General features: G+C 43.2%; 1 protein-coding gene across 5 annotated transcripts in view; it reads left to right on the forward strand.

Annotated features, from left to right (window-relative positions):
- Positions 1 to 2,863: 2,863 nt before the first annotated feature.
- The window catches only part of arhgap12b (Rho GTPase activating protein 12b), a 65,135-nt gene continuing 42,153 nt past the window's right edge, over positions 2,864 to 25,845 (forward strand). For 3 of the 5 annotated variants that reach the window (XM_031754845.2, XM_039617543.1, XM_039617544.1), the window contains exons 1-2: positions 2,864 to 3,036; positions 8,037 to 8,789. In XM_031754845.2, the coding sequence (XP_031610705.1) occupies positions 8,112 to 8,789 (678 nt within the window). In that variant the 5' untranslated portion in view covers positions 2,864 to 3,036; positions 8,037 to 8,111. Of the gene's footprint in view, positions 3,037 to 8,004; positions 8,790 to 25,845 lie in introns of those variants that run through there. The other 2 variants (XM_031754838.2, XM_039617542.1) reach the window with 2 other exon arrangements.

The raw sequence follows: 25,845 nt of genomic DNA on the forward strand, positions 1-25,845 counted from the left end.
AAAAAATTGGAAGCAAGTTAGTGAGTTGCTAGCTAGCAAAACGTTAAAAAACGAGCAAAAACACCCAAAAAACCTCTCTAAACAAGACTGATGTGTACTGAAATCACGCAGTGCTCGGGACTGTCATTTCCTCTTTACAACAACACGTTGTGTTTTAACATAGAGTTGTTTATGCACACATTCGTACATTTTTCTAAGATACTATGGTTGTAGTGTTTTTGCCTGAGGCTAAGTCTGGGTGAGTGACTCCACTGAAGCCTCTCTGCCTCCCTGGATCTTCCTGTCACTAAATCATTCATGTTCCTGCTTGGATGGTAAAACACTCTTCTTTGATCACCAAATGAAATTTCAGCTCAGTGTTTGTGTTTGGTAAATAGTAGCGGTTTTTGATACGGGCGACACGGGCGGTTGCCCGGGGCGGCATCGTGGTGGGGGGCGGCATCACGGGCATTGGGAAAAAAAAAAAAATAATGCTCGTACTCATGCTGCCCCGACATCAGCCAGCGCATATTGGGAATGTCATAGGCACCGATCGGTTTTCTATCGCCCATTTGCTGGGAGTAAGGGCGCCCTCCGTTTGCGAGGTGCGCCTGCTGCTTGCGGCACAGGGAGGAGAGGGCGGGGTGGCGGGGGATTCTCTGGCTGGCTGGAGCAGCATCTAATAACCAACTCACAAAATAAAACAAAATAAAAACAAAACAACAAACAATGTTTTTTCGAAATTCTATACGCGAAAAGTGAGCGCGAGAGCCCTCGGTGCGCCTGCTCGCTGCTGAAGTCAAAGTAAACTTTATTGTCATCTCCGCTACATACAGTCCAGTATATAGAGAGACGAGATGACGAGGCTCCAGTTACAGCAGTGCAAGTAAACAATATATATAAGAAGAGTAAGAAAATAAATATACATTTTAGGACTCGGGGTAAAGGGATCAATAACAATTTAAAATTTATAATTTACAGTTTGATGATTTAAAGTCTCACACACAACCTGTCGAAAGGGGAGGGGCCGGCTGCTTCTAAATAGAGCACATTTCATTCATAATGTTGTAAATCCAAGCCCATTATGTATTCATGATTTGAATCCTGGGTTGTGTGAAATCCCAGAAATAAACCCTAGACAAAGTGAATCTGTGAACTAAGGTGTAGGTCTATTAGGTTATGTTGTGGTGATCCTCAAGTTGGGGGGTTTGTGTTCATACTGGAGTGCAAAATTAGAACCAATGGAAGATGGACAAGAAAAGTTCAAAGCCATCAGGTCCTCAGTTTAGAAAAAAGAAAAAATAAGAGGAGGAGAAACGAGCAAAAGATATAGGTAAGCAGATGTGTCATTGGATAATGGCAGGTCATCCTGAAACAATCAGAATCAGAATCAGAATACTTTATTAATCCCTAAGGAAATAATGTGGGTTACAGTTGCTCCAAGAAGAAATGGTAAAAATAGTAACAGTAACAGACTAAACTCCAAACAATACATTATGTTACAGATTTTAATATTAATTAGTCATTGTCAATTGTTGATTTGTCCTGTTCTCATTGTATGACGAATTATGATGGCTGTTTGGTAGCCGTTTGCATACTATGCATAATCTCTCTCTCTGTGTGTGTGGACAACAGTTTTATGTTAATGTGCATTCCTTAATATGTTTTGGGGGGGCGCCAGAGGGAGTGTTCGCCCGGGGCGCCAAACAGGCTAGGACCGCCACTGTTGGTGATGTTACATGATTTAAAGATTGTGAAAATTAAAAGCCTGTTTCTGAAGGGAAATAATTTCAGCTTACTGTAATGACCTTTACCTTAAGGAAATTTACAACTATTCCAAGTTTACCAGAACAAAGTCAAAGACCCCCAGGGTGTCCGCGGACCTTGCACTGGAGAGGCCAGGGAGACCTTGAGGCTCTGAAACCCGTCTATCAGCATTGACAGACGGGCGGAGGGGGAGTGACAGACGACTGCTGGGTTAAATGCCCCAACTGCTACTGGCTGCAAGAAAGTACGCGAACTGAAACCGGAAACAAGTTTGTTTGTTCATGAAAATAAAAGTACATCAAAAATCTAAAAACTATTCAACTGAAAATTTTGCAGATTACTTTATCAAATCATGTAGGATTATGAACGCGGTTCAATTAACTGCCCCAGCCTTCAGAAATTATTTTTCTTTACACAGTAAAATTTTTCTTAAAAAACAAACAAAAACAAATGTGTGCTTATGGGTGAGGATTTCATTTGAGATCGGATGTGTTAATATGATAATATAGTAGCACAGTCCAAGGACAAGTACAACTCCGTTCAGCGAGGAGATTGTTATGCTTGGACACATTAGTATTGCATAGTATTGATATCAATTTTAGTGAACGAAAATATATATTCGATATAATAAAAGGTGTCCTTTACGATGCAAATGAACTTCAAAACAAAAGTTCCCTATAAAGTTCCCGTGGCAATAAAATAATAAACAAACCAAGAAATATAATTATCTGTTGCTGATTTGATATCGGATAATTGTGTTTTTGTTTTTTAAACGTCCAAAATGTGTAAATAATGCACATATGATATTAAATAAAACTATTTTCCATTGTTTTCTCCATTTATGGGTATAGAATCTGTCAGTGCCCCACACCTGTGTGACTGCATCGAGTGTAATTCATTTTCCAAGAAATAGAAATGTGCAATGGCATCTGTTACTAATAATGTTATTATTTGTATTATGTTTCAAATCTTATATAAATATGGCTATTATGGTGATAGCGTTATCGTGATTATCTCTAGTCTATAGTCTATAGCTATTTATAGTAGAATTTGATGGAGGCAGATTTATTTTGGCAGCTATGACCGGATGTGCGCTGTTTTCGCTCGGAACTTGACAGCCTGTGGAGAGGCGGGGGATTGCGAACAGACTGGCTGAAGGACTTGAGGTCTTCTGCGGACTCAGTCGGAGCAGGCGGGACTGAAATAGGTTAGAAAAAAGTTCCCTCGGATTACGTCTGCGGTCGGCACGGAGCACAGAGCTACGAGGCGGGAGTTTCTTTTTTTCTCGAGGTGAGTGATTTTATCCAGGCGGGTCGCGCTGGTCAGCGCGAGGCTATTGGCTTCTGTCGGAATTACTTTGTTGCTATGGCACGCTGTTGCAGAGCGCGCGGTGGTTCGTACTCGAGTGAACCTGCAGTGCTTTTGTCCACGCATGAAGCTTCTCGAAAATGTCCCGAAAATGTCTGCTAGTGGGAAAATAAACTAAAGAAACGTTGTTGATATTCTACTGAGAGGATAATTAAAGGTTCCACGTGATAGCATCCCTCCGTGTTGATGGGCTAATTTCCTCGCGTTGTTTTTGGTTATTTGTCCCAGTCGGGAGCGACATAAAGAGGAGGAGGGGGGGGCTTTCTTTGGCAGGCATGCCCTGCCCTGCCCTCGCTCCTGGGAATCCTTGGTGATGTCGAATCGGAGACCCTTTGTCATGAATTCACATGGATTAAACTCCTTTGTGTTGCGTTACTGCAGTGTGTGTGTGTGTGTGTGTGTGTGTGTGTGTGTAAGGGACCCTACCCCCCACCTATACCGCCCCTCACCATCGCCTGCCCCCTCAGGCATGCTCTGAACCCCCTCCTACAATTTATAGACTGCTTGCCTTTAGAGGGGGCTTTTCCAGTGCTGTGTCAGGGAGAAGCAGCGTTTTTATTCCCACTGATTCTCATCCACATATGCAGCAAATAACCCGCATAGATTGGATTGCAATGCAACAGCAGCAGGAGCACATGTTGGAGTGGATGCTGCTCATCCACACATCTGCTTTGGGTGAAGCACAGGGACAAAGGCAGTGCAGGTCTCAGGGTGTTTCTGCTGCTACAGTGGCTGGTCTGCAGATGTATGCAGGCAAACGCTCTGGTCGTGATCTCCTTGCTGATGCCTAGCTTGATATTCTTCCATTTGCACCCACTGATACCGGGTTAAAGCTGTGCCATCATGATTTGCAAAAGCGACAAATAACTTTTATTAGCTGAGAAACACTGATTTGACATGTTAACGGTGTACAGCAGTGCAAGTCATTAACATGTTCATTAAGAATCTTTAAAAATGTTTTTCCAGAGAACCATTTCTGTTACTGGATTGTTGTCACTAGTTGAGGATTTCAAACCATCTGCTTCCCCTTTTGAAACTCTACAAAAGAAACACAGCAAGTTTATGGTTATTAAGGTCCATATCAACAGGGACAGGCAGTATTTGCGCAACATCCCTTTTTTTTTTTTTTTTGTAAGAGTCTGCTGAGTACCAAGTTGGCCAGTGCGCTCCTGTGAGGCTGGACAGTGCTGTGACACCGTGCTGTGCAGTGCTGGGGATTTATTTCCAACAAGATTTAATCTCAAGTCCTCTGCCAGAACCACAGCAGTTGAAAGGAGAGACGGGGAGCTCCAAACTTCATCTGCATTCTTGCTGAGAAGTTGCTTTTAATTATTGTTAACAGTAGTGACTAGTGGAGCTGGGGGGCCCTTCCGAGGCTAGTGATGTCATGCTTGATCTCCAGCCAGTTTCTTTTGGTTTATGCTCCCTTTAAGGCAGATTTAATCGTTTGGTTTCGTGGTCATTTTTGGTCAGTGTGGGAAATGGTTTTCCTTGGGTATATTTGGGAGCCTTTCAGGTAGGTGCCTCAGCTTCAGCTGCTAGTAACAGTTTGTTATCCAATAGATAAAAAACTGTTACAACCTTGCATACTCCTACGTATGCGATCAGGGACTGAAGAGCTTAAACTCACTGCTCTCTGTGTGAGCTTCCTGTGATGGAGTCAGGACAGTGGCTGCCATGCAAACAACAGTGATAATGGTGTTATCATGTGGAAGCCCTGACAGGCGCCTGACTACATCTTTGGCAGCTTTGCTCATGGTGTCAACTGTAGATTGTGTCTGAGTGGTGCATTCTTGCCCTCGCATGTTCCTGAAGAGACGGTCATTCATAAAGGCTGATGGATGTGCAATTTGACATTACAGCTGGAGCTTGTGCTGGGACAAGCCTGGACCGGGCTGCTGTCAGAGACACACACCCTGAAAGCTGTGGCTTGATGCAACTGTAACACTTCATAGTGTTGAAACAGATAAAACAGACACTATTAAAGCTCATTATGGACATCTTTCATGAGTTCCCACTCCGGCCCAGACGGCTCTTACCACCATTCTGGGTATAGCTGTCTATTTCTTTACATAAGGATGGGCCCCTTTGTAGATTCGGCGGCATGTTCTCACGCCTCACTAAAAGCAGCTGCTTTTACCGCCGAGACTTCAGTCCGTGGCGGCTGCTATTTCAGGGGCAGAAGAAGAAGAAGGATTCAATATGAGGAGATATTAAGTTAACCGACGAAAGGATACTATCCGATGGATCAATGACAGGTCTCATCCCAAAACAAACTGCACAGGAATGGTGTGGGGCCCAGCTGTCTTCTGACTCACACACTGAGTGTGCATGATATAGCAAAGAGATTGCCTCAAGCTTTTAAGAGGTTTCACCACAGTGTCTTGTAGCTGCATTAATGAGTAATGATGCCAAAACTGCAGAGCAGGACTCAAAGGCTTTATATCAGGGATGCCAATCATGTGGCCCAGAACCAGCCTGCAAGAGGATACAGTTTTTAAATCAAATACAGAGCTATTCCTGGTGCGACGATGCCAGCGTTACAAACACATGCGATTAAAAATGTATGTCAATTTAAATTATTATTTTTTAAAATTTAAACAAATGGTTTGGATCATGAAAACCAGAAAACTGTTATTTCCTTACAAATCTCTAAATGAAGGTTTTGTGCCTTTCTAGATCCAGTGTGATCTGTAAATTGTAATATCCATGTAATGACACACTCGTTGAGTTTGGAAGAACTTAGGGATGTTGAAATTGCACATCTCAAGATGTATTGCTTCTGTTTTCTAAACGAATGGCTCTTTACGTGTGAAATTGAGCTAAAATTATTTTATACATTATTTGTTGTGTTTCTGGAGACTAATTGGGACCTAAATTTAAACATAACAATCTATTTCGTAATATTTCACATTATCAACTGAAACTCTGAACTCAATTCAATTCAATTCAATTCAATTTTATTTATATAGCGCCAAATCACAACAAAAGTCGCCTCAAGGCGCTTTATATTGTACAGTAGATAGCACAATAATAAATACAGAGAAAAACCCAACAATCATATGACCCCTATGAGCAAGCACTTTGGCGACAGTGGGAAGGAAAAACTCCCTTTAACAGGAAGAAACCTCCGGCAGAACCAGGCTCAGGGAGGCGGCCATCTGCTGAGACCGGTTGGGGTGAGAGAAGAAAAACAGGATAAAGACATGCTGTGGAAGAGAGACAGAGATTAATAACAGATATGATTCGATGCAGAGAGGTCTATTAACACATAGTGAGTGAGAAAGGTGACTGGAAGGAAAAACTCAATGCATCATGGGAATCCCGGCAGCCTATGTCTATTGCAGCATAACTAAGGGAGGATTCAGGGTCACCTGGTCCAGCCCTAACTATATGCTTTAGCAAAAGGAAAGTTTTAAGCCTAATCTTGAAAGTAGAGATAGTGTCTGTCTCCGAATCCAAACTGGAAGCTGGTTCCACAGAAGAGGGGCCTGAAAACTGAAGGCTCTCCTCCCATTCTACTTTTAAATACTCTAGGAACAACAAGTAAGCCTGCAGAGCGAGAGCGAAGTGCTCTAATGGAGTGATATGGTACTACAAGGTCATTAAGATAAGATGGGGCCTGATTATTTAAGACCTTGTATGTGAGGAGCAGGATTTTGAATTCAATTCTGGATTTAACAGGAAGCCAATGAAGGAAGCCAAAACAGGAGAAATATGCTCTCTCTTTCTAGTCCCTGTCAGGACTCTTGCTGCAGCATTTTGGATCAGCTGAAGGCTTTTCAGGGAGTTTTAGGACATCCTGATAATAAAGAATTACAGTAGTCCAGCCTGGAAGTAATAAATGCATGAACTAGTTTTCAGCATCACTCTGAGACAGGATATTTCTAATTTTAGAGATGTTGCGCAAATGGAAGAAAGCAGTCTTACATATTTGTTTAATATGTGCATTGAAGGACATGTCCTGGTCAAAAATGACTCCAAGGTTCCTCACAGCATTACTGGAGGCCAAGGTAATGCCATCCAGAGTAAGAATCTGCTGCGTGAGGAAAAGTTTTATTGAGGCCATAGATCAAGGAAGAAGGAAGTGGATTTTCCCATAGACCTTCTCCCAATTGGACTTCTCTTTACACCCTGAGAAACTGCATGTTAATGGCCATTAAAAACACTCCACGTTGAAGACACTTGCACTTGGGCTTTACTAATTAGACTTGGGAGTTACACTCATCCTTTATTCCAGGGAATGCTACTTGACGACACCGGCTTCATCTAAAATGATGATTAAAAACAAAAAAGTTGAAATAATAAAATAAAAAACCCAACGTTCCCTATCTGCTGCTATTATAGTATGACATGAAATGAGTGAAGCACATTTACTGAAGTGCAGCCTTGCTTGTGTGCCTGAGAGCTACACAAAGGTTATCAAGGGCTGGTAGTGGTTTTATACAGTGCGTGACAGGAAGCTAATAAAATGATGCCGACTTTATTTTTAAGTGCAGGCACTGAAGGAACGTGGCCTCCACAGTGTCATTGTAGTCATTAAGATTAGTGTGTGGGGTCATGTTGTCATCACCTTTAGCTCAGCAGCGGACGATCGGATTACCAGGCTGGATATCCTTAGTGGTCGTATCATTATCAGGGCCAGTCAGTGTTGACTGCCTGCTTGTGGTTGACTCACCATCCGAGCACGTCTGACTGGGGGAACATCGTGTCATAATGTGAGCATGTTTCAGCAGTAGCGCTTTGTGGTTGTGGTTATAAGGTGAGTAATGAAGTGGGGTGTGGATACCCATACCAGATAAATAGTAGATGGTTTGTGTTGTTTACTGGATGTGTGTTCAACTTTGCTCAAAGTTTTGTTGTCTTTAAAAAAAATCAAAGTAAACAACTTATGATTCTCCTCTCTGTCTTATCTTCTTTAGTGAGCTATGAGGAACCCTGCAGGCCCAGGTTGCTGATCAGTTGAGGTCAGAATTCAAGCACTTGTTCCCACAGACATGGCTGACAGAGAGGGGCTGCCCATCGCTCCGGGACAGGTCTACATTGAGGTGGAATATGACTATGAGTACAAGGCCAAAGACAAGATGGTGACTATCCGACAGGGAGAGTGCTATATGCTGGTGAAGAAGACCAACGAGGACTGGTGGCAGGTGAGAAAGGACGAGGGTGCAAAGGCGTTTTATGTGCCAGCACAGTACGTCAGGGAGGTGCGCAGGGCGCTCATGCCCCCCCAGAAACCCGCCTTGAGGGCCAAGCCCGCCGTTTTGGACATCTGCCGGGCGTCCAATGAGAACCTCAACAGGCCTCAGCCAGAAATGTCCAGCTTTGGACGGCCGTCGCCTTCTTCCACCCCCTCTCCATCCTCTGATCGCGTCACGCCGCCCGCACTGCCCAAGGATGCTAACCAGAATGTGGGGAGTCCCCACCACTGCAAACTGGTGGCTGAGTTGGTACTTCTCCACAATAACAACAACCACCACCACCACCCCAACAATTCCACATTGCCACGAATGCGGGCGGATTCACCAACGCCAAAATTGGGGAACAACCATAAAAGCCCAGATGGCAGCAAGACGTCCCCTCTGAGCGAGTTGCCGGGAGAGGGGATGAACAAGCTCCGCAACGACTCGGAGTCTGGAGACGAGCTGAGCAGCAGCTCAACAGAACACATGCAGGTAAGCTGCTGCTTTATTTCTATTTGTAAGCCTTGCTTTGTGCATTGGTAGTTCAAGTTTGCAGGTGCACCAAATACCACACAGGGTGACACCTTTGGGTCTGTATCTGCTCCCCTCCAAACAAAAGTGACTCACTCTTATGATCGCCATTCATTTTGTGTTTCTTTGTTCTCTCAGCTATGTTTTTTGTTTTTTCCTTTTCTGTCCATGTCTTCCTCTCTCCCTGGTTTATTTCACACTCTCTGCTCACATTTCCTCTGGGCCATCTGCAAATAGCTGCCCTCGTCCCAGTCACATTCTGTCATTGCGTAGTGAGAAGTTCCAGCTTCTTCATTCATCATCATCTCGCTTAGCTGCAATCGTTCATCAGCTGTGCATCGTTTGCCAGATCTGAGTAAAAGCATCAACAGTTGCACGTGCTTATTAAAATCTGCTGTTGCCCTTGAAGCAGAATTTGTCTGGTTTGTACAGACGGAGTGGGGTGAGGGGGTTGCGTTGGAGTTGGGTCATTAACGACTAAATGGCGTGTTCATGGTTTTGCTCGTTAAATGCAGGCTTCTGTAACTGAGTCTTCAGGTAGATTGAATGTAAGGGTCTGCCTGGCACAGCTGTCGGGTGTGCAGGTTTGTTGTCACTTTTCAAGCACTTTTATGTTGCTGTACCACAGGAAGGTGTGTAAAGGTATCATTATAGCTAGGGCTAATGCTTTGAGATAGATTATCTCTGCAGAGATCCAGACTTCCTGAACCCCCCCCCCCACACACACACACACACACACACACAGTGGAATCATAAAATTAATTTCCTCCCTCCCCTTTCCAGTCCCACAGACTGATAACTCAGGCCACAAGATATCTGTCTCATCACTCTCAGACAGGGGAACTGTGAAGGACTGCAGGAACTGGGGCTTATCCTCCCTTGTCTGGAGCGCTGGTAGATCAAAGTAGGAAAAAGGAGGAGATTTGAAGACAGTGGGAGGCCATGCGGCTCTGCCTTCACGAGCCATTTTTGGGCCGGCCGTATCCAGGCAGGGTCAGCTAGTTCCAAGGTTCCAAGTGCTGCTTGTGTTCTTTGTTCCACGGGCTGCAGCAGCCTCCTCCACTGTGGAGTGAACAAAGAGACGGGCCTGAATAGAAACTAGGTCATATCTGCCGTGGATCAGTCTGTAGCCCCCGGTTACCCCGCTGCGGGGACCGTTGTGTGAGCGAGAACGTGTGAGTGCGAATGCCATGTGTGATGCGCCATGTGAAGGAAAGTGAGAAAGGCAGCACACCAACACAGTTTACGGCGTCAGAGCCACAGATGTACTGTTGGATGGCTAACGGGTTAGTGGGTCGCATACCCCAAAAAAAAAAAAATGAAAAGGGTTACTTTCTGTGTTACTTGCCTGTCTTCACTAAACTTTTGGAATTAATTATATGCTTGGCCAAAATAAACACATTTCACTCTCAGGCATTTACATTTGCATGGGCAGCTCTTTGGGGTGTTTTTTGTCAGGCTGCAGTAGAGCTGGTAGGGCGCATAAGTAACAGACAGCAGACAGGATTTAGCCCGAGCTCCCCGTCAAGCTCTGCGGTGTCTGTAGTCGCCGAGGCAGGTGGAACCCACACCCTCTCTCTTTGTACCTTTGTGGTGTTGTGTTAGCTTGTCCTGTTTGGCCTGTTGCCAGGCAAGTGAATGACCCCGCAGAAAGCCCAATTCTTTCAGCTCCTCTCCTTCCACTGCTTCCTGCCATTGCACGGGTGCAGGCATACTGCCCCCCTGAAGAGAGAGAGGCAGAGGGAGGTTCCTGCTGAGGCAATATTGTATTTTAGAAATTGGTTTTAGACACTTGTTAGTGCCAGAGTGGCAAAACTCACTTTTATGTGATTTTTAAAAATTGATTAATTGTATCTTTGGTGCTTACCTAATATTGTGATTGAGACCTGATTAACCCAAGGTAGGCCACCATCGTACCACGGCACCTCTGACCTTTGAGGCATAGATATGGCAGTGCTGTGGTGTGTAGCGCGGGGCTGATCCAGCATGAATCTCGTGCTGGATCAGCCCCGCTCTGCAAATTGTGATCTTGTGTGACTCCCTTAAGTTTTTGTGGTGTGGCAGTGCGTAGTATCCTGCTGGGAGGTGTCAGCTGCCAAGTGCCATGAAGAGTGTGCTTAATCTGGAACAGATTAGGTAGGTGGTGCATTTCAAATTAGCATCCACATAAATACTAGAATCCAAGCTTATGAACACTCCATTTTAACAAGATGATAACTTTTATTTGCGTAACCTCGCAGCACTTTCAGTGTTCCTCATCTCTCTCTCTTCCCCATAACATAACAAATTTTAGGGAAATCTGATTGTTTCATGTTCTGAAAGGGGAAAACAGTGGCCGATATATTAGTATATAGCCCATTAACACTGAAGGCTGAGTAGCTCATGACGTACAGGTGCTCTGTTAAGCTGCTGAAGCTGGTCTGAACGTGGGGTAGCAAACACTGTTGAAGCTGCAGTAAACATCGCAGTCATCTCAGATCCTTACTGAAGGTGCAAAACCATGATGTCATGATGTATCTCTATGATGACGAGCATGTCCAGTGTCCCAGCATGCCAGTGCAGTGAAAATGCGGACTGCCAGGCACTAATACACTTGCTGTCAGGCTGTCTGGAGTGGCAGTATCATCTAATAAGACTAATTTTAACCCACCTACAACTTAAAACCACCCAAGGAGGACAAACCATGTCCACAAATCAGGTTATTAGAAGAGGCTAAAGCTGCGGCAACGCTACCCATCCACAAACACATTTCCTCTCCTGAGCACATCGACTCCGAAGGAGCCTCTGAATGAATGTATTGGAGACTGGATGGGAGGATTTGTCACTGACACGCCTCCATTCAAGTGCCAGCTGGCCCCCTCTTAATTGATTTGATTTGATGTGCGGGTGGCGATTAACGCCTCCGTGTCTCTTCATGCTTTCCTCGTGTAATTTGCTTATCTCTTCGGCTCTGGCGGAGACTGACAGTTCACTCCACGCCTCCTCTGCACCACTGGAGGTTGCTTGGGCCGGTGGTCACATAGCCCCATCCAAACGAACTCCCTTTTATTAACCAACGCTCACCCTCCCCTCTCGTCTAGACAGCGCAGCTACTATGCTCTTATTGGACGGGCAAAATAAGCCTCTTTTCCTCACTTCTCGGGGACCTCGCAGTAGGATCTGTTGTATATTTTCTTTTTTGAATGTAGCAAACATGTGATTTAAAGCCATTTTTTCCACATAAACATCTTGGTTTTCTCTACACTTACTCTGCTTTTATCTGTTGTTTTTGTCTGTTTGTCTGACCACACAGTGTGTGTATCCCCACAAAGAAAGTTATTTTGAGTCAGGTTCCTCAGGAGTGCTTTTACTCAGCTTTTCTTCTTTTTTGACTGGAAGCAGTTTTCTTTGTTCCAAAGCACGGTGACTTAATGAGCAGATGAATGCTACTCTGTGGGATTTTTGGAGAGGTCGGATGGTTGTTTTCTCTCTCAGTGGATGTGTCACCCAGGGGCAGATGTGGTGGCCCTGGAAGTGTTTGCATCTGTGCTTTGATTCCATGGATTCACTCAGCTGCCCTGAAGGCACTCACAGGTAGAAAGGCCTTGAAGCCCCCAACCTCATCCCAGAGTTTATACCATTTGACACAATCAGTGTCTAAACTGCTGGACCCTCCCTTTCTTTCATAATTCCAACACGTTTGGCTGTTAAGTAAATCCTCACAGGCTCCACTCTCTGTGATGAAACTGGTAATTCCCTGAGATTACAAGATGGATCAGTCACTCCCATTAAATAAGCTGTCTTCTAGTATTGTGTTTTTATTTTTTTCTCCTCTCAGAGAAATCTCATTGAAGGGCTGCTGTGTAGCCACAGTGACATAACAAGCTTGTATGCATCCAGTTGGATTCTCAGAGGGGTTAAAAATGAAAGTGAGCTGCTGTTTTGAGGCCAGCGTTTGCCTGCCTTCAGCCTGCTGTGTGGTCTTTTTGCTTGCTAGCGGTGCCTGGAGGAGGAGAGATGGGGGGGGGGGGGGGGGCTTGGAGGCCCTGGACCCCGACAGTGCTGCTTGTACCCGGTTATGGGATGGCAAAGGCATCCCAGACAGATACATTGTCATATTTTTGGTGAATGAGGAGATTAGTTTGGGAACGTGAGCCGTGAACCTCTAAGCAGCTGCCACGGTGAGATGAGTGATCCAGAATAGCGACACTACAAGGTCAACATTAAAGATGGGAGGAGAGCATTAAAAGCGGGTGTTGTGAATGTGTGAGCATATACTGGGAGCTCGATGGCCTGCTCATTGCTGTTTCCTTCTTCCTGTGAATGAAACACAGAGGGAAGCACGTGCACACGTTGGGCCCGTCCTCCTGCATTGTATGTTTGCTGACTTGTGCAACAGAGCAAAGTTTGGGAATGTGCATCAGGGGTTTAGCAGTGTAATGAAATATACTGCTACGTGGGGTTGCTTGAGACTCCTAAATGCACTTTGAAACTGCAGTCGCTTGCTGAAAGGTTAGATGAATTTACCGCTGTTATTTTGGTTGTGCTGAATCGGCTCATTAAAGTTCAGTTACGTGCGTTTTCTCCCACGTGAAGCAGAATGTGTGTGTTGTTCTTAGAAAGGACAGTGAGGTGGATAGTGAGAAAAGCCTTTCTGTCCCACTTGAGTATCCTGGGAAGCTCTTGAGTTTACTGTACAGAAACAACCTGTTCTTAAACACACAGCACCACAATAACCTGCTAATTGCATGTTTTGCTAAATGGGCCCTTTGTGCGTGCAGCCTAAAATTATGTGCAGGGACTCCTTACAGCCAATTTCCAAATAAGCTGAAAGCTTTTGAAGAAAGCACACACTCTTATTACATAAAGACAGTAAATTCCACTAGATATGAGCGCAAGCAGCGCTGTAACCATCTCCTGTGCCGAGACTTGCTACCGGTCCGGCTGAAAAGGAGGCCCCTGCTTGTTTTCCAGCGCGTGCTTGACATTCCTGCATCAGTGCCTACAAACGCACACTCACTCACGGTGAGACAACAAGCGAGTAAAATCAATGAAGGCTCGCTTTTCCCTCAGAAGTGCAGCACTGGACCTTTTGGTGATCTAATAATAAACTTGAGCAAACAGTGCATCTGCTGTGCTCATGTGAGCGTCTGTCTCTGCGAGTGCGTGCGTCTGGCTGCATGCATTCTTCCTAGTTCTTCTTTTTCTCTCTCTTCTGTCTGGGCATTGAGGTTTCTCTTCTACTTTTCTGCCTCGCTCTGTCTGTCTGCTGCTCCCTCTGGTAAATAAGTCTGCACACCTGTCTCTGGAGTTTAGTGAATGGCTCCTCTTGGTCCACTTTTCAAACTGTGACCACTGTTTCTATTTATTTTTTCTTCCACATCCATCCCGATGCATGCCTCTGTGATGCGACAAGAGGATTATATCCACAAGCTCCAAGCAACAAGGTTTTAAGAAACCCATAATAGCTGATATTAAGGCTTGCTGTTATGGGAGATTGTTTGCTTTCCATTTTTCCTTTATTAATGTTTTGATATAAGAAGATTTCATCTCAAGTCACAGTGTGCGTTCGCATGAAAGGAGCCAGAAAGACCAATCTGTCATAAAGTGTCACACCAGTTTAATTCTTCTTCTTCCCCCATAAAGACGACATTTGATGACCTCACCTAGTACCCTTAATGACGAGTTTTGACACCTCCATATATATCGATAAAGATGTGGTTTGTTGACCATAAGATAAGGTTTCCAGCTTTTTCAAGGGTAGCACTAGTAAACTACATAGGCAGACATTATCCGGACTAACTTCTGATGCACACCCAGTCATTTTGTTCTGAAAACAGGCAAGAAATATGACGGAAACCGCTCACTTCAGAACAGAGGAACGATGGCATCGGTGTAAGCTGCTTACACCCTCCGATGCCGTTGGATTCGAGGTGAAACATCTTCACAAAAAGAAGTCCAGCCGCCTTTTTTTCCCCAAGCTCCTAAAACTATGACCTGGATAACTGAGAACTTACACAGACATGTCAGGACATCAGGAGTTTTCAGCCCAAACAGTTCTGGGGATACCCTAAGGGTAACTTCTCACTTGGTGGTCCCCAAAGAAGCGCACACTTTTAGAGGCTTTTTTTCCCCGATGTTCAGCTTGTACTTCCAATAATCACTCCTATTAGCCAGCTAAAGATTGAGAGGGAAACTGCCACAGTAAGACAACACACAGACCATGTACTAGGTTGGAGATCATTTGATATCTTCTTTGACTACATTGCATGTTTGCTCTCAGATGCCCGTCTATCAGTTGAGGTGTAGAACAGGTGAAGGCTGCAGTGCATGCACAAATTACTTTATATTAACCTGCAGAAGTTCTGTCAATGCTTGTTTCCTCATTTGCAGTTGGCATAAACAAAACCTGGCACAACCAGAAGTAACAACTTCTTTGTTACTGAAATGCATACATACTCCATGTGACCTTAGGCATTTCAGTAACAAAGAAGTGCTCTGGAAGAGAACATGTTATTGTGTCACAAGCTAATAGGGTTGCTGTCCTATAGTGATTTTCTAGAAAACCATAATATTCTACATCTGCGCAGTTACATTTATTGGGAAAAAGCAGGTTATGTAGTTCATAATCATTTAACATTGGTTTTGCATTGGTTTGATTGCAGCTTCTCCTTCAAGTGAGAGTGACAGGTTGGTTAGTGTTTAAAGTCCTTCGGTTATTACTCATCTTCATTACCTCGTGTTCTTCCAAGATGAGGTAATGAGTGTAAACTTGACATGTAAGTGAGCCGCATGTCACTGAAGAACAGAGCTGACACAGGAGAGACCGAAGTCTTTGCCTCTCTTCTGTCTCCCTTTTTAGTTGCAGTTCTCTGTATCCAGCGTCCCTAAAGCTGCTCTGCCTGTCAGCCTGTGAGGCAGCGTGCTGCCTATTCACGTAGTGGATGACGGGGGTACATCACCTGTTTAATTTGCTCGCTCCGGCTATCCCGCTTTGCTCGTCCTTGCTCCGCTCTGTGGTTTAGCCAGTCCCTCGCCTGTCGCTCAACATCTCTCTCTCTGAGCCTGGCTCACTGCTGTAGCTTGATGCACTGGGACAGCATGTACCCAGAAAAGGTAAGAAGAACACCTATCTCTGGGCTGCTTTTCATAACTCGGCTAAATTATTTTTCTCAAGCTGCCTTCCTCTGGTCTTTTCTCCCCCTCTGGATCGTTCCCTGTCCATGCTTTCTCCCTCCCCTTCACTATTGTTTGTAATCAATGTGGAAACCTCATTCCCTTCTGCCTGTGGCATTTCACCTTGAAACACTCAGACTGACAGCACCAACTGCTGTGTGTACGCTTATGTGTTTGATATGGTGCTGGGCACGTGTGGGTGTTCTAGTGTAGGATTTATTTAGAAAGTAACTTGGCCAGCTCCCCCTCCGCTGTGTTTTCCACAGAGGTCTGTTTGCACACAAGTGATGATGCTCAGGGCACTGGGCTCTCAGTGCGTAGTTACATAACTGATTCTCGCTGTGTCCAGAGCCTTTTAAACAGCTGCTAGTCCTTTACCCCCTCCAGCAGCCTCTTGGTGTGGATGAGTGGTCAGGTCAAGCTATTCTTAAGAATCTCACAAATACTGCATTTTCTGTATTGATGATAAAAACTGTATCTGGCAGCACACACTTGCTTGTTGCAGAAAAGGAGGCTAAATTACCTAATTGGTGTTAATTTTGTTTTAAAGTGGACAAATCAACTAGGACCTAAACAAAGCCATTGTTAAGTATACTGAATATTTCAGTCTCTAAATAAATAACATATGCTGTTAAATGACCAGCGTGCTCAAAGCTGCTGCGTCTGTTATCACCCAAGGTTAGCAAGCTATATTCATAAACCATGCCGGAGCGGTGCACAGACACATTTATCTGCTAATTAGTGTTAAGTAACAGACTAATAGAGTGCTAGAATTTTCAGTGTTTTGCATCTGTGTTTGAGGTTTGTGCTTTCACCTTGAGGGATCACAGTCAGCGCAGCGCTGAAGTGAAGCACCATCAGTATCCCACTGTTCTTGGCATTTTGTTTGTTTTTCTTCGCCTACACTAGTTTCGCCTGCATAAAGACTGAATTTTGAAATCACGTCACCATGCTTCTAATGTTTACAATTCAAAAACAATTTCTTTAACAGCTTTTCTATCCAAAATGCACAACTTGGCAGGTAATGGCGTTGCATGTAAAGTCAGAGTTTGGACTAATCAGTGTGTTATAAAAAACTCTTGCGCCCCTCTTGCCCTCTTCCCTGGGTTCTGGCTGCTCTTTGACTTGTTGCACTCTGTCTTTGAGTGTAACAGCTTGTATTTCTCAGCAATTTAGCGCAACACTGCAGCAATTTCCTGCAGATCAAAGACAATATTTGAGAGCCATCTGCTGTGTCTCTCTGCTCTCAGTGTTTTCCTCAGGAGACCTGCAGCTGGGGGCTGGTTGCCAGCGAGTGGGAGGACTGGTGAAAGCATCAGAGCGTAGGAGTCTCGAGGCATCGAGGGGCACGTATTGTCTCCGTCATATGCTGCTGCTATCATTAATTACTTAGTGCAGCTGCCAAAGAGACAAAGGATGAGCAGTGAATGGATCAATGCCGAAATTGTTCTGATGGCGGCTGTCTTGCCAGAGGTCATTTACTGTTAAAGGGAGAATGGAATTGGTCTGTCACATCATCTGGTGGAGTGTACAGGCGCATGGAAAGGTGTAGAGTTGTTGCTGTGGGCTGGTACAGTTGCTCTTTGACCTAACACACCACAGAGTGCTGCAGGAGTACCTAGAAAAACAAAGCACAATCATTTTGTGGAGACAAGATATGCAAGAAATAATCTAAATGTCTTTTATTGGTGTTTCATTGGGATGAAAACACCATTTGTCACATTTAAATGTCATATGAACGATGAAGAGAGATACATCAGAAGCTTACAAATTGATCAAAAATAGTCTATTATATGTGTAATTATATTTTCTTTATGTTTCACATTCTGTATACTCCTGACAGAGGTATGAGCAACTGTGAAGCTATCTAAAGACCCTCTCATACCGCCTCCCAAAGTAATATTAGTACTATAATATAATATGGAACTGCCAGAATATTATTAGTCAAATTACTGGGCATAAAGCCTAGCACTAGTTGACCTACTTAAAAAAACAACAACATAAAACTCAGTAGCACAAAGAAGTGCTACAGTGTTGATTTTTTTGGCACTGAGGTTATAAGCATTAGTTAGACGAGCTCTGCAGTGGTTGTGTAATCCTTTCTGTTCGTGTAGGTCATTTTTAGGCTCGCGGTTGAGCATGCGTGGCCCAGATAGTCGTTTACCGCTGAACCGACTTTCCAGAAACTGTGTTTTTGTCCCCAGAACTTTCCATGAGCATCTGTCACCGAACAGAGATGCTACAGAGGGAAAAACAAAGGGGATACACAGGGAGTGGACACACTATACCGCTATGGATCAGTCCGGATTCTTCTGCCAGCTTTACAGCTCTGTAACCAAACAGCAAATCCAATTTTAACACAGCCTCAGCACACGTCCTATAATTGCTCTCAGATGGGCTTTCAGCTCAGTGGGGAGTCCTCCAACCAAACCCTGCCTTAAGGGGATACAGTATGTGTGTCTGTATATTCCTCAAAGCTGACCAGAAATAGCTCACTGTTAAAATACAGGCATTAGGATGGTGATCAGAGTTCTCTTTAGCACATGGAAGAACCTTCCAAGGCCAGGAGACTTTCAGTGCCCTTGCATTTGATTGGCAGAGAGGCACTCCCGGTGTCCATTAATGAAATGGATATGTCTGCAGTAACGGATGTCTCAGTGCTCCCTCTATGCTCTGCTGGCTCTGCAGTGCTGTTGGCTGGGTTGATCACCTCTTTGTATAACTGATTGACCGCTCGTTGATTATTCTGTCAGGGAGAGATTAGTTTCCGTCATAAACATATAGACTGGCTTGTGTTTAAAGTGTAGGAGTGGAGACACAATCCTGTTCATAGTTCATCTGAGAAGCTTTACAACATTAAAGAAAAGGGGCTGTGGAACCTTTAGAATCATGATCACCTTCTTTCCCTTATTTTCTGCTCCCTTCCTTTGCTGTTTAAAGCATCATCTTGGTGATGGACCTTGCTCAGGTAAGCGTTAGCTGAATGGAAGCAAAACAGCCAAGTGGTGGGGATTGTTGGAACCAGTGACATGGTGCATTACCTCCGCCTCAAACACTCCTTTTTAAAATTTTTTAAACTTCTTTACAGTAATTCAGATTAATTCTAAACAATGCAAAAAAGCTTGTGGCAAGTACTTTTATGAAGGAGCATTAAAGGCAAAGTCTTTCTCAGTGGGCTCAGAGCTAGTGGTGTGAAAAAATATAAACATACGGAGCATCAGAAAATAGTATTAGTCTAAGATTAGTTTGTATTTACTCAAGTTTTAACTAATCTTTCAAAGTGTAATTTTTAAATGGCGATTTCAATTGTTAAAGGAAAAGACACACACCTCTTGTTAAATCATAAATTATCTGTTATTAACCACACCTTTTGGAAAGCTCATTTTGTTTCGTTAGGTACAACCTGCTGAATCAAGAAATCACTAAAACAGGAACTGTCTGACAAAGTGAAGCAGGCTAAAAGGACTTGAAACATAGCACATCATGCCACCATCTAAAGACAGCTGAGAAACAAAGTCATGCCATCTGTCAGTCTGGAAAAGGTTACAGTGCCATTTCTAAGGGTTTGACAGCCATTATCCCCAAATGGAGAAAAACTTGCAACTGTGCTGAACCTTCCTGGGATTGGCCAAATCGAAGTCTGGGCTTAAATCTGATTGAGATGCTTTGACATGACTTTATACTGGACGCTCATGCTCGAAAAGCCTCTGGTGTGGCTCAGTTAAAGCAATACAGCATAGAAGGGTAGACTAAAGCAGAGTAATGTGAAACACTCATTGCTCAAATGCTTGATTGCAGTTTTTGGTGCCAAGGGTGATACAACCAGTTATTAGATTTAGAAGGCAATTACTTTTTCACACAGGGCCTTGGATACCTTTTTTTCCCTATCCCCTTAAAAAAAACAAATTCTCTTTTAAAAACTGTATTTTTATCTTTGTTTATCTTTGTCTAGCATTAAAATGAGTTTGATGACCAGAAATATTTAAGTTTGAGAAATATGCAAAAACAGAACAAAGAAATCAGGAATGGGGCAAATACTTTTTTGCACCTCTTTCTGTCAGTTTCTCCGTAACAACATGTTTAGTTATCTGATCAAACATCATTTCACTAAGCCTCTTTCCCTTCTCCTGCTGTTTTTCTTTAATGTTGTTTGTCACACTGGCTGTGGCTAGGGCCGGTCGATAAAATGGGGGGAAAAAAATAATTATAAACTTTTCATTGATGCATACATGAGACACGGTCAATATACAGTTGATAGAACTCATCCTAAAGGCCAGTGACGATGAGAATAGTTGAGAATTAGGTTGATACAGGAAAAGGAAACAACCCAACCCTCAAAAAATAAGGACAGACAGAGAAGTAGACACTGCTTTGGTTGGCCTGCACACCCCAATGCACGCACAATGTAAAGACTTTACAGTTCTTACAGCATGTCTGTTATTGTGTAAATACTTACGCTATTGTGTACTCCACACACATGGAGAGATGCCAAACTTTTCACTGTTCTTGTGACAGTGACAATAAAAAGCTATTCTATTCTATTCTATTCTATTCTATTCTATTCTGTTCTCTTCAACAGAAAATGAAGAGAGAGAGTGATATCACAAATGCAACAGGTTACTTTACTGTAAAAGACATGGTGCCAGTTAGTGCTGGGCGATATGACGATATATATCATGTGGACGATAGAAAAGTGTCTATCGTGCCATTTGTCTTCTATCGTTTCTAACCCGAATTTTACAAATTATTACATAAAATATATCATTAACCCTTTACAACCGGTCGGAGCAGGCAAACTCCGTTTTCCCTAACTATTTTTAAATCCCTGTAGAACTGTAACCACGTAAGGTAGCGCAATAATGTTTTTTTTTTTTGCATATGAAACCGTAGGAGTTGTACTTACATCTTATTCCATTAGCTTGCCCGAGGTCACGACTTTCTTCCACATATAGCTTTGCAAAAATTGCATAAAAAGCACTTCCAACAACAAAAACATAATATTCCAGACTTGCAGCAACAAAAACATAACATTCCAGACTTGCAGCAACAAAAACATAATATTCCAGACTTCCAGCAACAAAAACATAACATTCCAGACTTGCAGCAACAAAAACATAATATTCCAAAAACAGGCTTTGCCGATCCGATCAGCTGTTCATAACACTTCCTACGTTTGTCGACGTAAGTCAGCCATGTCCGCCATTACCTGTCTGAAACCGGAAGTGACGTCATTTTAACGGAAAATGTAGTTTTTTAAGCTTCAAAGCCTATGTTGGTGTTTTTAAAAGTAATGTTTGACTTTATGCTTTTCTGTATCGTTTCTGGGATGCTTAGAAGTCAAATTACACTGTTGTAAATAGTTTATTTTGATGCACATGCTGTGTTTTTGCAAATTTCCATTTATTTATTTTCATTTTTCCTGTAGTATATAAAAATTTGTGTATCTCAAAAATAAAACTATGAAGACACTCAAAATAAATACATGTAAAGATAAGCTCTGGCGGACTTGGTTCTATGGTAGGTCTTAAAGGGTTAAATAGCCTGTGCAAATATATTAGTGTTGTCTTCTCACTATACATACTCTTAACAAGAGAAAATAAAGTATAAAAAAATGATATTTTTCGCAAAGAAACTCTGTCTTGTGGTTTTGCAACATGGTGCTGCTTTACGTGCACCCAGATTTGCGACATGCTTTACAGTAACTCAAAACAAAGACTGCACCCTCTCCACTCGCTGTTTAAAGACTGCATACTTTCCAGATGACCACAGGTCAGCTGGTATATCGTGATATATATCGTTATCGTGATATAAAATAATTCATATCGTGATAAATATTTTTTCCATATCGCCCAGCACTAGTGCCAGTTAGCACAGTTGAATATGTTGGATTTAAGCATCTAGTTACAGTACTTGGCTCTTGCTACCAACTTCTGTGCCTTAAAAATTTCTCCTAGACTGCACATCCTCAGCCACACACAGTATAGGGAGAAAGTTGAACAGCTGTGTCGTATATATCAGGTTTGTGGTCGTACTTTTTTCTTGGAGCATAAGGGACCACAACTGAGTTAATATGTCAGTTAATGTTCTTCTTTGTGTACAAAACTTCTTGAACTCATTTGATATATAGAGAAGGTTTTTTGTTTGTGTTTGTGGGGTTCTTTCCCAATACTTTCAAACTTTTAAGCTTCATAGAAAGATGATTTGATCTAAATTTTGATCTGACATTTTGGCATGATATGATTTTTCTTTTTCTCTCTTTCTGTATTGCCGATCCCTAGCTGTGGGATGTGACTGAAACCACTAATAGAGGTTAAATTCTTCTTGTTTCCACAGTGAAAGGCCGTCAGCTAGCAGTTCCTTTTGGCATATGCTGATCATAAGATATAAACATTAGCCACAGGGTGTCACCCATTAACCTTAGCGTAAGCATTTATGGAGCTAGTAATGCCCAGATACATTCCTGCTGATCAGTACAGCGTAACAGGCTCTTAAACACTAGAATTCCACTCACCAAACCTGAATCGCAGACTTCTTGGATGCTCTGTACCATACAGGAGGCCATATTATTTGCTAAGTGATCTCATTAAACACAGTCAAGTTTTCCAGGTCAGTGCTTCAAATGAACCGAATTGGCAGCTACCTGCTACAGCTGGCATTGACACATGGTTAATCGAAGCAGCCATGCCCCTAAACTGCAATATTCTCATAGTTCAAGCAGATGCGTTAGTTAAAATAAATTACCTCAGGTGCAATCATTTTACTAGGAAATCATCCATACTGGCCAGGACCACTTTTGTGTACAAGGCTGTAATTAAGTTGTTTAATGCTGGCATTTAGAGGAGCGGCAGTTCTTGGCACTTTAGCACAGGATTATGGTTAAATATATTTGCTGTATTTATTTTCTTTGGTTCTTTTTTATGTCTATCTCTGATAGATTTTTAGGTGTTGTGAAGGTCTAGAAGTTTCTAGACTGATCAGGACTAATTTTTTTGTGTGAATTTGTTTCATCTTTCATTTTCAAGATTAAATTGGAAAAACTAAGTCTTGACTAAGTAAACAAATAAAATCCTGAAAGCAGCCCCATGACAAAGATCAGTTGTCTGAGTACAGTGATTTACTTCCCTCTGGTGTACTTTCTGTATTACAGTCTTATGTTTGTGTGCATCAGGGAATCAGCTTGTGTATAATATAACATATATGGCACACTAAAGCCTGAATGTATTTTTTGTTTTCTCTGAAAAGTACTACTACTGAAACATTGTTTTGAGTGGATTAACCTAGAGACGGACCGTGCCGGAGTGCCATAATCGTCTGAAAAGTGTTATAGGCTTCAATGGCTGAGCTTCCTGCACTGGCAACTGTGGGACAGAGGGGCTTTACTAGTCAGCCTAGGCACACTGCTCTACACACATACACATACTAGAATGCAATCTTCTTACATATCTGGATTAAGGGGGTTGTGTACGGTACATTCCTGGGTTAAACCCCTCCCTCCAAACTCCTGTTCATCCCACACCAACATGTTGTTGAACAATGTGCTTATCTTGACCCTCACTGTGGCATGGCAAATCACAAAACCCCACCTTATCCAAATGCCAAGTGTGCCATACTGATGGCTTGGGTAGATGGACAGTTAGAGTGCTTGCTGTTTGCTTCCATGTCTTTTTTGTTGCTTAATTCACAAATTCACTCTCCTTATTATTGGGGTGTCACTAAAAAACCCTCGGTAGTAACTGAAAGGCGAGTAATCTGCCTTTCTTAGAGTTGGGATCTGTGTGAGTGCTCTGTGCCCCGGGCCAGGACCCCCTCCTGGTGGTCAGTAAAGATGTTTGTTGCTGATCTCCCAGCCAGTCCCCAGGCTCTTGAACCTCTATTGATCTAAAATGAGTGGGCGTTTGCAACCATGGTGACATTCTAAGCAGATAGCAGCCACTCCACTGGTTACTAGGTTGCAGCGCTTTAGATATGTTAAGCATACTGTGTATGAGACACTGTTTAAGGATGAGGGTGTTGGAAAGCCAATCACAGAAACATCAGTTTGCTTTAAATGTAATCATATTAGTTTAATTACATGTTCAGTTCATCCTTTAGAATTGTCAGAATCCTGATGCATCCCATAGTTTGGATAGAGGATAATAAAAAGGAACCAGGGCTACAGCAGTTGTTGCAGATTGTTGGTATTTTTTATTCAGCTAAAACTGATCCAAACCATCATGTTGAGCAAACAACCTTTACTGTCAGGACTCCTTCATACATTTATTTTTGATTAAAAGGGGCTACAATGGTATCAGATAATACCATTATGGGGGCAAAGACCAATGTTCTGGGGCTTCCAATGTAACCAGCAGATGTCTGGATAATGACCAATGCATATACAGGTTAATATTTTCAGTTCTACGCACCAGTCATAGTTTACAGTCCAAATGTGACTATAAATAAATGTAAAAACCCTAATAAATAGCTGACAGATCGAGATTACATTTTGGGCAACTGATCCATTCTTGTTCTTAACAGGCAGCATTAACACCTCTCCGTTCTGAACCATCCCATTGGTTCATCAGGTCCCATTTCCAATGCCCCTTTGTTCCTTTGAAGCAAACCCATTGACCCCGATCGTAAATGCCATCCAACCTAGTGACAGCCACGTTCCAGATCCCTGTCAGCACCACTCAGCAGGAGGGGACCACCTCATGGCTCAGGGTTACCAACTGCCCCAGTTTCTGCGCTGCCTGGTACACGTTCTGTTCAAGGCCCACGGGCGCTTTGGCGGTCTGAACTGCCTTTACGTGCTATTGCTGGCTTGACAAAAACAATGGCGGCATTCTTGATAATGTGGTCAAACACGCCCAGTGGAAATTGAATTGCTTTCTACAGAAGCAGCTCTGTGACAGTCAATTACCCAACCAAGACCTTTATGTGGGTCAACCAGACGACAAAGGAGAACAAGCTTATCTGTTAAAAGATATTGGAGCCCATGAAAGCGTGTAATGTGACAGTTGGTTTTTCCCTTGTGCTTTAGTGTAGCATGACTATATTCTGTATTTTATATCATTTTTTCCTACCTAGAATAATAAAAATCCACCATTTTAGACCTGAATTTTTTGTTTATTCAATAAATTCTTATTTTCGAACCTAAATATGGGTAGTGGGATTCTGTCAAGTATGAGAGGAATACGAGTCTAGCAGCATGTGAGAACCCGACCTGCCAAGAATATATTGACGTGTAACTCAGGAGGTGGCAAGCAGTGCACAGTTCAGTGTGTAGTCATGTTTTCTGTGTCACATGCAGACCAGTGGCTAGCTGATGATGCAAGTCACTTTTCTAAAGACCCCAAGCATGTGACCAGGGAGTATAGATGACAAGGCAGCCCTCTCTCTGGCAGAGACTGTATGCAACAATGGCTTTTACAGTGGCTGTTCCCCTGCTGGAACTTTTCTCTGGCTAGATATACCCTGGGACGGGGGCACAAAGAGGGGAGGGCTGGCCGCTTGGCAGAGTCCAGATTGTGGGCTGCCTGACCCATAACCTGTGACACAATGCATCTTTCTGTCACTGTATATACACACACACACACACACACACACACACACACACACACACACACACACACACACACACACACACACACACACACACACACAGCTGAACACCCTGAGTCATTTTATGTAGGCCAGTGGGTAGAGTGGGGTAGAGAGGCTGGAGATTTAAATGTGCCCTTTTAATTGTATGTATAGCCTAGTAGCCCACTTTCCTTGGCCCTGTCACTAAAGGCTGTGGTAAATCATTATGAACTAATCTACAGTGACGCTGCCCTTTCACCAGAGCTCAAAGAAAAAGTCTTCTACATATGTCAAGAAGCCA

The sequence above is a fragment of the Oreochromis aureus genome, linkage group 9, assembly GCF_013358895.1.
Source record: "Oreochromis aureus strain Israel breed Guangdong linkage group 9, ZZ_aureus, whole genome shotgun sequence".
NCBI lineage: Eukaryota > Metazoa > Chordata > Actinopteri > Cichliformes > Cichlidae > Oreochromis > Oreochromis aureus.